Source organism: Vespa velutina, chromosome 19, assembly GCF_912470025.1.
Source record: "Vespa velutina chromosome 19, iVesVel2.1, whole genome shotgun sequence".
In the NCBI taxonomy this organism is placed as follows: domain Eukaryota; kingdom Metazoa; phylum Arthropoda; class Insecta; order Hymenoptera; family Vespidae; genus Vespa; species Vespa velutina.
The window spans coordinates 3,073,400-3,086,341 of NC_062206.1; the positions used below are offsets into that span (position 1 = coordinate 3,073,400).

A 12,942-nucleotide genomic window follows, 5' to 3' on the forward strand; every position below is an offset into this window, starting at 1 on the left:
AGAAGTGGATGGACGAGACGAGGGTGTCGTTCGAGAGGTGAAAGGAGAGATATAAATAGAGAGAGCGTGCGAGCGAGTTCGCTTGTAGAAGAGAGAAAGAGAGAGAGAGAGAGAGAGAGAGAGAGAGAGAGAGAAAAGCTAAGAGAGAAAAAGAAGGTTAAAGGGGGTGGGCAAGGGGAGCCGAGAGCTGCTACGCCGGAGGAGGCGACAAAGATATTAATTAAGAATTAACACGCGTACTGAAACCACCCTTAATTAGTAACAGTCAGCGCCTGGAGCAGCAGTTTGTTTGCACGGACCTGTACTACTGGCTGTCGCCAGGGCGATTCACTCGAGATGGAGGGTAAACGCGGGGAACGAGTCGCGATCAAAAAACATACCGCGGGACACCCAAGTCATTTCTATGAGACAGCTATTTTTTTTTTCTTCTTCTTCTTCTTCTCTATTATTTTTATTTTTCTCTTTTTTTCTCTTTTTTTTTTTTTGTTCTTTTGTTTGTTTTTTTTTTTTTTTATCTATGCGAATCTCGATCTTGCCTAGGCTCTATTCGATTTTTATCTTAATTAACATCATTACGGAGACCTGATTCTATATTACTAATTTATTATTAATAGTTACGTAGTTTCCTTTTATCCTTAATATCATTCAATTATTTTCCAATGTTATTATAAAAAGAAATACATAATTAGGTCAATTATCTTTAATACAGAATCATTTGATATGACGATTAATTATCATTGTTATTTGATTGATACATAGAAAATGTAGAAATAAATACAATTACATGTTACTCGAATAGAAAAAGACAATTGAAAAGGAATATAATTTTTAATTGTTTTCATTCTGTACGCGTTTACCCATTGAGACTAACTAAACGAATGAAGCATAGTAAAATTATGAACAATCTGCACAATAAACACTTGTCTAATAATATTTTTGAACAAATTTAAAGGACAATCGATATACATATAGTGTGTCGATCGTTAAACTCGTTGTGCTACTTTCTTTCTCTCTCTCTCTCTCTCTCTCTCTCTCTCTCTCTCTCTCTTTCTCTCTCTCTCTCCCTCTCCCTGTCTCTGTCTTTCTTTTTCTCTCTTATTTAATTTCATATCTCGAAAATTGTTTCTCGTTTCTTTCACGTTACCTACATAGAAATTATTTCTAATTATCAAGGATTATTACATTATTTCAATTCTTTAGTCCCGGCACTACCTACGCGAATTCCTTTAGCGTAATGCCGAAGAAATAATAGGCCGAGCGTTTCTCACCGAGCGCAGATTTTATTCTTAAGACGTTTGCCCTGGAGGCTAAGAAGAATATTAAGAATTAAATAATGGTTATAATATTTAAAAAGGGTCGACCGCGTACTTCGTTGGCTGGTAACGAACGACGCGTTTCGTTGCGACCGTATTCGTGCTTCGTTTAGGCTTAAAAAGAAAAAGAAAAAGAAAAAGAGAAAGAAAAAGAAAAAGAGGGAGAAGGAGGAGGAGGGATGAAAAAATTAAAAAGAAAAAATACTGCTTTTTAAGGTACGACCGGAGAAAAAATATTTCTTTTCGTTACTCTTACATGAAGAAATAAAAGAAAGAAAGAAAGAAAGAAAGAAAGAAAGAAAGAAAGAAAAGAAAAGAAAGAAAGTTTCCTTTCGTCTTAAGATGTCAAGAGAGTTTTACAGAAGCCTAGGAAGCATTGTTTTCGTGCATGCTTAGACCTCCATACTTCCCAAGCGAATTCTCATAATCTTCGAATTTCTAAATAGTAAGTTACTTAATAACTTGAATCGATAGTAATCAAATTTGAAGAAAGAGATAAAAGAGAAAACTGATCGATAGTCACATATGTATTCTCTTGTATTGATCTCTCAATATTTTAATGTTTCGCAGGAAACAGGATCGATGTATTAGACCTATACATGTATGTACATACAATACCTATGTAGTACTTAAATACATACATACATACATACATACATAGCGTCGGGTTGCGTGGAGCACGTGAAATCATGACGTCACGAACTGGAGGCCATTTTGGCTCAGCTGGTCTTGACAAAAGACTCGAATGGTAGGACGCCATATCCTGCGACGGTCGTTAATACAATGGACAATGATTCGCTTACGGAGTCCTACGCATACTCTGACGTTTGCATAAGCAACAGAGAGAGAGAGAGAGAGAGAGAGAGAGAGAGAGAGAGAGAGAGAGAATTGTGCGCGAGCGTACTCACTCACAACTTTAACCCCTTTCATAAGCAATAGTCCGGTAGTTTGCACGAGTAACGTACGAGTAAGAGGGAAGATAGGCTCTCGACGAAACGAGAGAAGAAGTATAAAAAAAAAAAGGGGGCCGGCCTATACACGTATTCTTGTGGAAATATTTTGACACGGATGGGCGTGGTGTGTTAGTGTGGTAGTAGTGATGGTGAATGTCAGCGAAGGTATGACGACAACGACAACGACAACGACAACGATGATGATTTCTTTCAAGAGGGCCTTCTTATTCTAGCAGTAGTTTTAGATTTCACCGGTCTCCAAGCTTTAAAGCGATACAAGGATAAACGTTACAGCGGCTGAGAATGCTCCAACCAACGGATCCAACCATTCTCGACTTCACTTCGTCGCGAGAAGATCGAAGAAAGAGTGAAAAAGACGGACTAGAATGAAAGAGAAAGAGATAAAGAGAGAGAGAGAGAGAGAGAGAGAGAGAGAGAGAGAGAGAGAGAGAGAGAGAGAGAGAGAGAAAGAGAGATCAGTGTGCCCTTCGTACGGATACAGTGCTTACATTGTGGGTTCGAGGCTCATTGTGAGACACGCTACCATGCCCATTGTCAACCTTTCTTGAGTGCCGGAGATTCACACCTTTTCAACGCTGCGATTTTCCACGATGGGCGCGTTCCATTGAGCGGAAGAAGCAGAGCGGGAGGAAAAAGGGACTTCTAGTTGGTTAAAGAGAAAAAGAGAAAAGAGAGAAAGAGAATGTCAGGAAGGCCCGAAATAAGGACGAGTTAATCCTGTTGGAGATCGAATCTTCTTCTTTGAGAGAAGAAATTCGCGAGACTCGTTCTAGATTTTTTTTTCTCGGAAAGTATGTCGATAAAAAAAAAAGAAAAGAGAGAGAGAGAGAGAGAGAAAGAGAGATAAAGAAAAAGAGAGAAAATACGCGGGGTGGAGTCGACGTTTATATTTAGAACGACACGTGTGAACGTAACTTTGTCTGGCGCCAAAGAGCAAAGTACATACGTCTCGGCATACTAGAAATATAAAGTTACTTCGAAAACAGTCGACAGTCAGCACCTTCCTGAAATGTTCCACGTGCTTCTTCGGCACATCCGTTTTCTTCAGAATGAAAGAGACTTCGAAATTTTCGATGCACACACATCCTTTTCTCTCTTTCTCTCTCTCTATCTCTCTATCTTTCTATCTTTCTATCTTTCTATCTCTTTCTCTCGCACACATTCTCTTTCATAAATCGTATCAAAATGATGTCCGATGTTATATGATTATCATCGAATAAATTCTATTGAATATGTGTATACATGTATGTATGTATGTATGTATGTATGTATGTACGTATGTATATAATCGAATTAAATCGAATCGTCCGAACTAACACACATTTGCCAACGACGACGAATTACGAGAGCAACCATTCGTGGACAATCGCAATTCGATTTTCATTTAATTCTCGATATTTAACTGGTCTATTTCAAATGACCATAGACTAATTTATATCTCTACTTTATCATTTGTCTCTCTCTCTCTCTCTATCTCTCTCTTTTTCTCTCTTTCTCTCTTTCTCTTTCTTTCTCTTTCTCTCTCTTTTCAAATGATAAATATATGGTTAATATTATCGATCTGATCGTTAATACATAGACAACAAATTTTTCATATAAATGTGAATCTGTATAAAGAAAATCGGAAATCATGTAGCACATCGATCGGAAAAAAGGAAAAATAAGAGAATAAGAGAGAGAGAGAGAGAGAGAGAGAGAGAGAGAGAGAGAGAGAGATAGAGAAAGTAGAGAGTCCACTCAGTGTAGAAAGAGCGACACGTTCTATCCTCAGAGTGACGCTAATTAGTCGCTTGGCACGTTTCATATTTTAACAGCAATTAGCGCGTGCGATCCAGCGTGCTTGGCTTATTACTATGGCACAACCGCAGACGCCGCAAATTTTCGCGCTTTTCCAGAAGTCGTAGAACACAATAGCTTCGTCCAATTCAATTATTACATCCTCGGCCAGTGTAGAGAGAAAGAGAGAAAGAGAGAGAGAGAGAGAGGGAGAGAGAGGGAAAGAGAGAAAGAGAGCTTGCAACTCTTGCGTCTCCATCAAGCGGAGATTTGCGAAGAGGAGATGAAGATAGCTAGAGAGAAAGAGAAAAATAGAGGATAGAAAAGGGTGGATTTAGGGAAGGGACGAGGGATGAAAGGGGTTTAGAGGGGGGGATGTAAAAGCTTTAGCCAGTAGTGGTGTAAGCGATCGTGCAGCGGCCTTTATGAACATCGTAAATTTTCGACGACAGTGCGAGCAATTTTAGCGACCATCGGCGTAAAGTCGATGCTCGTTGTAACTCGGCGTTAAGGATAGGTCGCAACGTACATCTCTCTCTTTCTCTCTATCCCTTTCTCTGTTTCTCCCTTCCATCTCTCTCATCCTCCAACAACCTCCGAGGAGAAGCGAGGGTGGTAGGAAGAGATAAAAGGTGCGAGAGAGGAATTAATAGGAACGGAATGTAGCGGTAACTACGCTTACCAACGCGACGGTAACTTCATTAAAAGTGCTATCGGCTTGCCTTTCTACCCGGAAAAGCCGCCCGTAGAATTATCGAAAATTACGTCGATCGTCTCTAAGGGAAGCCGATATTCCCGACGTATATTACTCTCTTACAGTTAGTTCTCCAATATTTGCCAATAATTACGAGTGGATATACACTCCACCAATGATTTTTTATTTATTTCTCTATCTATCCATCTATCTATCTCACTTTTTTTTTTTAATTGAAACAAAGATTGAATTTAAATAGATCGAATTTTTTTTCAAGATACATCCAACATTATCTAAATCTTATCTCCATGTTTTACGTATGTATATACATGTGAAAAGGATTGATTTTAAAAAGATTGTCAAGATATGTCAATCATATTTTAAATCTTTTATCTTCAACTTTATTACATCACTTCCACCTTCTACTTTTGAGGTGGCAAGTAAAAGGAACGATCGTATACATGTGTGTGTATATGTGAATAAGAGAGAGAGAGAGAGAGAGAGAGAGAGAGAGAGAGAGAGACAGCGGTTAATGGGGACGGACTCTAGAAGTGGCTATAGCCTAGAGTCGTGTTAGGGCCAGGCCATTAAGCTTAATGACATAATGAAGTAAATGGCTGTGCATGCCATGCCATGCCAGGGACTATAGCTTATAACCGCCACGCTTCCACCCCCGCGCAATATACCGCGTGCCAGGAATTCCTGACTTATGCCGGTACTGCCCAGTCGAAAGGGGTAGTTGCGTACTCTCTTCTCTTCTCTTCTCTTCTCTCAGTCGTCCCTCTTTTCAACATCCCCTCCCCCCTTCACCATCTCCTTCTACTCCTACTCCCTGTATTTCCAACGGCAGCATATTACATAAGGGTTGCCGCTGGAGTACGCATCGTGGCTCTGGCACACTGGAAACGAATTTATGTATGTCGGAGGCTCCCGTAAGGCGGCAGACAGAGATAAAAGAGAGAGAGAGAGAGAGAGAGAGAGAGAGAGAGAGAGAGAAAGAGAGTAGAACGAAACTCATCTCTCTCGTTTTCCGACAGACGATTCGCTAAAAACCGACTACCTTTCTACCCTCGAATTTTCTCGGTTAAGCTCATAATTATCACAATGTGTGAAGGAAATTTATTCTTCTCAATCTTTTCTAAAAATGTTTTCGATTGTTCCATTGTCACGAGAATATATATATATATATATATATATATCTACATGGAATTTTTTAATTTCATATCCTTTCAACAATTCTTTTAATGATTTTTTTTTTTTTTAACAACGATATCAATATCTTGTTAACGAAAAAGTTCGGTCAAAAATTGTAAGAAAAAGAAAAGTTATAGTTTCGATACTCATTACGTTCATGGGAATTTACAACAGATTGTATCGTTCAAATTTACGAAATAAGTATCGACAAAAAGAGAAAGAGAGAGAGATTAAACTTTCCTATCTCTCGTCTATCTTCACAAAAGATAATAGCATTTTGCTCGGCTCTAAACGCTTTTACAAGCATCGATCGATCAAATTATAACTTGTCGATAAATAGTATCAAGCCCTTGGAACTCTGACGATGGATGGCCAAAATTTAAACGTCGTCCTTGAATATTCTGCTTGAGGAAGACTCGATGGAACAAAGTCTTATATAGAAAGAAGAGAAGAGTCTTGTTTTCGGGCAATCAACACTTTCGTCTTTGTTCTTCAGTGGCACCTCAATGCCTGACCATCATAATATTCACACCGTTCTTGGGTCTCAGATTTCTAGTATGGAGAATGGACCAAGGCTCGCGCGTGAAAACACGTTCACGAGCTCGCGAGGTGTGAAGTTCGCAAAAGAAAAAGAAGAAGAGGAGTAGGAGTAGGAGGAGGAAGAGATGGAGGAGATGGAGGTGAAGGTGGAGAGAGAGAGAGAGAGAGAGAGAGAAAGAAACGAAAGCAAAAAACAGAAACGAGAAAAGAAAAGGGCTTACGAGCTTCCAAGAAGCGAAATTACCAACGAGATCTCTCTCTCTCTGTCTCTCTTCTCTCTCTTCTCTATTATCCTTCTTCTTCTTCCACATACATACATACATATGTACATACATACATACATACGTATGTACATACATACATACATACGTATGTACGTACGTACGTACGTTACATGCATACATATGTACATACATACGTATTTTCATCATCGATCGTCTCACCATTTCAAAGCTCTCGAAGACTCGAACGCGTCGGAATTAGAATCGATGCGTATACTCCGGGGCTCGTTCGAGTTCGCACGTAAGTCGAATTCTCGGGAGAATCGAAGATCCGATCGGTAAAATTAATTCGATCCCAAAAACACCGTGAAAGCATTGGCAGCTTAGCACCCTAAGCTTCTGACGGTTGTCGGTCGATCGGTTGGTCGGTCGATCGGTTGGTTGGTTGGTCGGTTGGTTGGTTAGCTGGTTGGTTGCTTGGTTGGTCCATGTTACAAGTGTTTTACACGATGTTGCATGCTCTAGCGAAACTATCGAAAACGGAGGGGTCTTTAATCTAGCGAAACATCCCAAGGGACGCGTGCGAGGCCTCTACTTCGCTCGGACACGCTCCATTCGTCCCTACCGACTATGTAAACGTTCGTGTTACTCTCATCTACTCGAGCTCGATAAATGATTACCTCTTCAGCATGTTTTTTTGCTTTTCTGAAATCGATCGAATTAAAGAAATGAATATCTTTATCGTTGAATAATTGTATTGGATAATCGTTTTTTCCTATTTTTCCGTTTTTTTTTCTTTTCTTTTTTTTTCTTTTTTTTTTCTTTTTTTTTTTTAGAAAAATAAGCGTATATGCGTTTGCAGAATTATAACATTAATGATTAATTGTTATTTTATAATATAGCTATACGAAATATTTTAATTATATTTCTTCTTTAATATTTATTTAATATCATGTGAAATAGTTTAAGGTTAAATATTTTTTCAAAAATTATATCGTACACGTTAGAGGGTTAAAACTGAGTATAATTTCTATTTAGGAAGGAAAAGCTTGTGTACGATCGATGAAAGGGGTGACAGGGAGGCGTGACTAAATTCGAGTCTAGCGCGTCGAATCAACGAATAATGTTATTTCGTTCGAAGCAAGGGTACTTTTTCTTTCTCTCTCCTTTTTTTTTCTCTCTCTCTTTCTTAATTCATTATATCAAAAAGCATCAGCGAAAAGATGGAAAAGCGATTATATTGTTCGGTTCGGATTATTATACGATTCTCATTGGTACATCAAATCGATTCACTCAAAGTGGCTCATTTTCGAATACGATCTCCATACGAGAGCAAGCTGCCAAGCGAATAACGAGCGAAATCGTACGTAAAATCGTCGCGATGCTGGAAAATCCGCGAATTCGCGTAAATTCAAATGCGAGAGAAAAAGAGAGAGAGAGAAGGATAGATTGACGAAATAATAACGATAGCAAATGAATTTCGAGTGTTCTTTACGAATATTTTTTCAAAAGAAAAGATAAAATAAAAGCAAAAGAAAAGTAAAGGAAAGAAAATGTATAAAAAAAAAAAGACAATAGAAAAGCACAATGAGAAAATAATAAAAATATCAAATGCGAAATGAAACGAAAAAATAGAGAGAGAGAGAGAGAGAGAGAGAGAGAAAGAAAGAAATTAACAAAATATTAACAACAAATAAATCTGCATTATTATAAGAAAGAAAAGATTGATTAATCGAGGGAGAAAGATAAATCATGAACATAAAGATGAATGATAAAAAGAAATATAAGAAAGGCGAGAGTCCAATCCAATACGAATTTTCAATTACCACGATACAAAGGGACTGTTCGGGGGTTAATTCCCGATTTAAAACGTCTTGCTCGCGTACACTTCTCTTTTATTCTCTCTTTCTTTTTCTAAGCATTGAAGTAGCGAGAGGATGGTGATGATGGTGGAGGTAACACAGACGGAATCGGACTGTGTCGTGAAAAGATTTTCAAATTAAATTTCGAGATTAGTACCCGGCCTTAATACGGACAAGTGATGGCAGAAGATGTCCCAGGGGTGTGCTACGTGCTACCTTTGGTCCACCCCATGGGATATGAAACGCAACGATGTTTCGACCGCCACCACCACTACTACTACTACTACTACTACTACTACTACTACTACTACTACTACTACTACTACTACTACTACTGCTATTACTGCTGCTACTACTACTACTACTACTACTGTTACAACCATTCCCAGGACTACCCTCCTCTTAACATGACTAACACTTTTCATCTCCTTTCATTTGCTTCGTACAAACTTTATCCTTTCTTCCCTTTTCAAATGACAATATCTAAAAATAAAACAAAGGTTCTTTATTTAATTCCTCTAAACGTGAATAATCCAACGAAATACGATAATACAATAATTACGAATTATCGAATAGAAATAAGGAAGATAGGAATGAAGGTAGGTCTCCTGTAACACATACACACATACACACACACAGCAAGAGTTTTGCTTCTCGGTCGCAGTCCGTCGCAAAGGCACGGACTTAAGGCCTTAACAGCTACTAAAGCAAAAGCTCCTTCTGTCTCGCTCTTAAGCACGGAAAACAAGCCGTGTTAGACGAAGGGGGTATTTTGAGGGCCGCCATTGGCTATCCAGGCTCCTTCATAGTCGGTTGCCTGGTAACCGGCCCGCCACCGGCGCACCGATGGCAACTACCCCGTGTGTAGCGTGACAGCACGACGCACACCCTCGTTTAAGCACTGCAACCCCCTCCGCACCACCCATCTTTCCACCCTTCTCCACCACTACGGGATGTACCAATGTACTCTCTCTCTCTTTCTCTCTCTCTCTCTCTCTCTCTCTTCTTGTTCCGTCTTTTTTCACACAACGACGTATAACCTACGCGTATTCGTATACGTCGCGAGAATATATTTAGTGGTGAAACTACCACTGTTTTCCTGTTAGAGCGAAAGAGAGAAAGAGAGAGAGAGAGAGAGAGAGAGAGAAAGGGAGAGAGAGAGAGATAGGGTCTTTCGAGAGCCCTGCTCTCTCCCCGAGTTCTATAAAGTCTGCTCCTCGTCGAGAGACCGACGTTTCGCTAAAATTCAGTAAATCCTTCCTTTTCTCGTCGACTCTTTTCCAACTGGTCGACTCGCCACCTTTTACTCCTTTTTCTTTATTTTCGAAACCCCTCTTCTTCGACGAGTTGACACTTATTTTTCATCTATCTTATCAGAAAGAGAAAGAGCGACCACAGTTTACATCCAGTAGTCATTTATAACTTATTAACTAAACATAATTTCGGTCGACATGAATTTATGAATGAAGATGTAAGTGTAATTTAAAAAAGTTATAAATTTCCAAAATAAAAACATCGTAAATGTAATTTCATTAATCGTGTAAGATAACTTAAAATACTTATGAACTTCCGAGATAACAACATCGGGTTGACTAGTGAAACGATTGATTCGATTGCCCGACGCAAATAAGCGTACTTTGGAGGTGCGAGAAACAAAAAAAAAAAAAAAAGGTTGACGTGGAGAAAAGCGGGGGTGGGATGGGAGGGCGTAGAGAGGCCTCTTTAGAGCCCGTGGAAACAATAGATCGCACGAAGTTGGAGCTCAACGGAATTCAGTACATTCCAAGTACATACATATTTACTTTTTTCTTTTCTCCTCTTTTTTTTTTTTCACTCTTCAGACTGTTCCTTTCTTATATATTTTTTACTTTTGTATTCTTTTTTCTTTTCTTCTTTTTTTTTTTTTTTTTTCTATCGGAAGTCCTGATTACGAACGACCATATTCCTTACGAATGAAATTAATAAAAGAAAGTAGAAAATTACTGATCACTGGAAGGTTTGAATCCTATACGAACATCATACTTATGCTTGTCAACATGTTAGACTGACGTCAGTGACGCCAGTCTACGCTTTCGGAGTCCAATTAGTCGAGGAACACGTATAACCTGTATCAAGGCCGTAATTAATAGTTAATTAGCCTAGAGTAGCGTGGGCGGGCAGTAGGAACGGCAGCAACAACGCTTCATCACAGGCTGTAGCAAGAGAAGCGCAACAGCAACGTGGCACTAACAGCAGTAGCAGTAGCAGCAGTGGCAGCAAACAAGCAAGCAATAGCCGAGTTAGCTGCTGGTGGTAGGTAACGAGAGTTAGCCTCGGGGAAAAGGGCTCGCAGTTCATTGTACACGGTGAGCCGCTTTTCGCTCGTTAATTCGAAATTAATGTATAATTGATAATTATTTTCGGCTCACGAATAGAGACCGTCGTTCGTTCCGCTACTGCTATATGCCTACCGCAAACTTCTTTGTAGATATAGAAAATTTATCGCGTTTACAAGACGCACACGCGTTTCTCTATTATCTATATAATTGGCGAATTGCAAGTTTTATCCCGGTTAAAAAAAAAAAAAAAAAAGAAAAAAAAAGAAAAAAAAAGAAAAGGGAGAAAAAAAAAATATAAAAGATAAACTCTCACGAGATCGTTAGATATATTCTTCCTTCTAACTACTCGATCGAATTTTCTCTCTTGAATATTATTCTATTCGCCAAGGGGTAACACGATACATGTTAACAGGATATCCTTCTGTTAATCCGATTAAAATTGCGCAGGAATTTGTTGTGAAAAGTTTTATTAACGAGCGAGATATCTTTGAAAGTGGAGAACGAATAATTGATACATCTATCTATATCGGCTAAAGACGATAGCGTTAAATTACTTTACCAAATAATCTAGACCTGTAATATTGCAGAGCTTGTTAACTCGTGCTCGTATAAGTTTTCGTAGAAGAGATAGGTAGGTACCCATATTCTCTGATTCATTGGCAAGTCAGATATAATAGGTAATTTGATATGCGACGTAGGTGAGCGGTTCGCTCTAACATACAAGAGCCCATGTAATTATCAATTACAGCCGGTGCCACAGGGAATAATGAGCTCTGAATTCAATGAAATATTACTGCCAACTCATTCTGTGGATCTTTCATAGTACCAGAATATATCACGACCCTGGTAATTTCAACAGGATTTCAATCTCGAGTGTACTTTAGAAAAAAGTGTCTGACGATGAGTAACCAGTAATAAGATGAGAGAATCGATACACGAGCTTGCTCATGTAAATTATTATAACGTTAATCGTTAATAACCGTTCATCAATTTCGATCGATCGATCTTTCTTTCTATATCTTTAATTATCTTCTTACAGGTGTTGGACATAACATTGAATCCGGCAAGGACTTCACAGTCGATGGTCTCTCTGGTTTTAGTAAAAAGAAGAAGAAGAAACGTCGTCATAGGTGAGTCTCTTGCATAAACTTCCTCGAAGGTAATCATCGTTGAATATTTCAAAAGAAAAAAAAGAGAAAGAAAAAAAAGAAAAACAAAAAAAAAAGGAAATAAAAAAATAAAACATAAAAGAAATTAAAAAACAGATTATTATTTTTATCATTATTATATTGATTTTTTTTTTTTTTTTTTTTTTTTTTTTTTTTTTTTTTTTTTTTCTCGTCGTAACGATTCGAATATTCCAGCCTGTCTACCCCTTTTCGTGTAAAATCGTTAAGGGGTGCGAACCGAAACGAGGGCTTTTATAAAATTTCATCTCTGTTCACACCGCAGGTAAATCCATTTTAAAGTCCTACGATCGTTTTGGAAAGCATGCTCGATTCGGAAACGTAATCAACGACTATTGATAATTATTGCTTCGCGTTATATATTACGAATCGAGGACAAAATTGCTCGTTAGACTTTGCAACTGTTAATGATTTGATAAATCAAGAAAACAAAATGATTCGCTTGGAAAATTTCCTCCTTTTTCTTCTTTTTTTTTTTTTTCTTCTTTTTTTTTTCTTTTTTATTAAATAGTTTTTCGTAAATCATCAAAGTTTTTTCAAAAAAGATACGTGACGTCTGATCCCTCGTTTAAACCAAGAGCATTCAAGAGAGAGAGAAAGAGAGAAAGAGAGAAAGAGAGAGAGAGAGAGAGAGAGCATACGTTCGAACGATTTTCGCGCGTCCACCTTAACGAGAACCGATGATCGTCCGGGAAATGACTTTCAATTTCGAGGCTTTCGTTCGAGCAACAGCAACGATGGCAGATGCCAGCTCGTTCCATGTATACAACCTACAATTTGTCGAATCGCGAGACTAATTGGACTGTCTTGTCGTTAAACTCGTTTCGTTACTCTCACGTCGATATTTTTGAGATCGATACTCT

General features: G+C 38.5%; 1 protein-coding gene across 7 annotated transcripts in view; it reads left to right on the forward strand.

Moving 5' to 3' along the window:
* Positions 1 to 12,942, forward strand: part of LOC124955874 (visual system homeobox 2-like) — a 42,626-nt gene that overhangs the window by 12,919 nt on the left and 16,765 nt on the right. For all 7 annotated transcript variants that reach the window (XM_047510940.1, XM_047510939.1, XM_047510944.1 and 4 more), the window contains one exon: positions 11,932 to 12,022. In XM_047510940.1, coding sequence (XP_047366896.1) covers positions 11,932 to 12,022 — 91 coding nt within the window. The remainder of the gene's footprint in view (positions 1 to 11,931; positions 12,023 to 12,942) is intronic.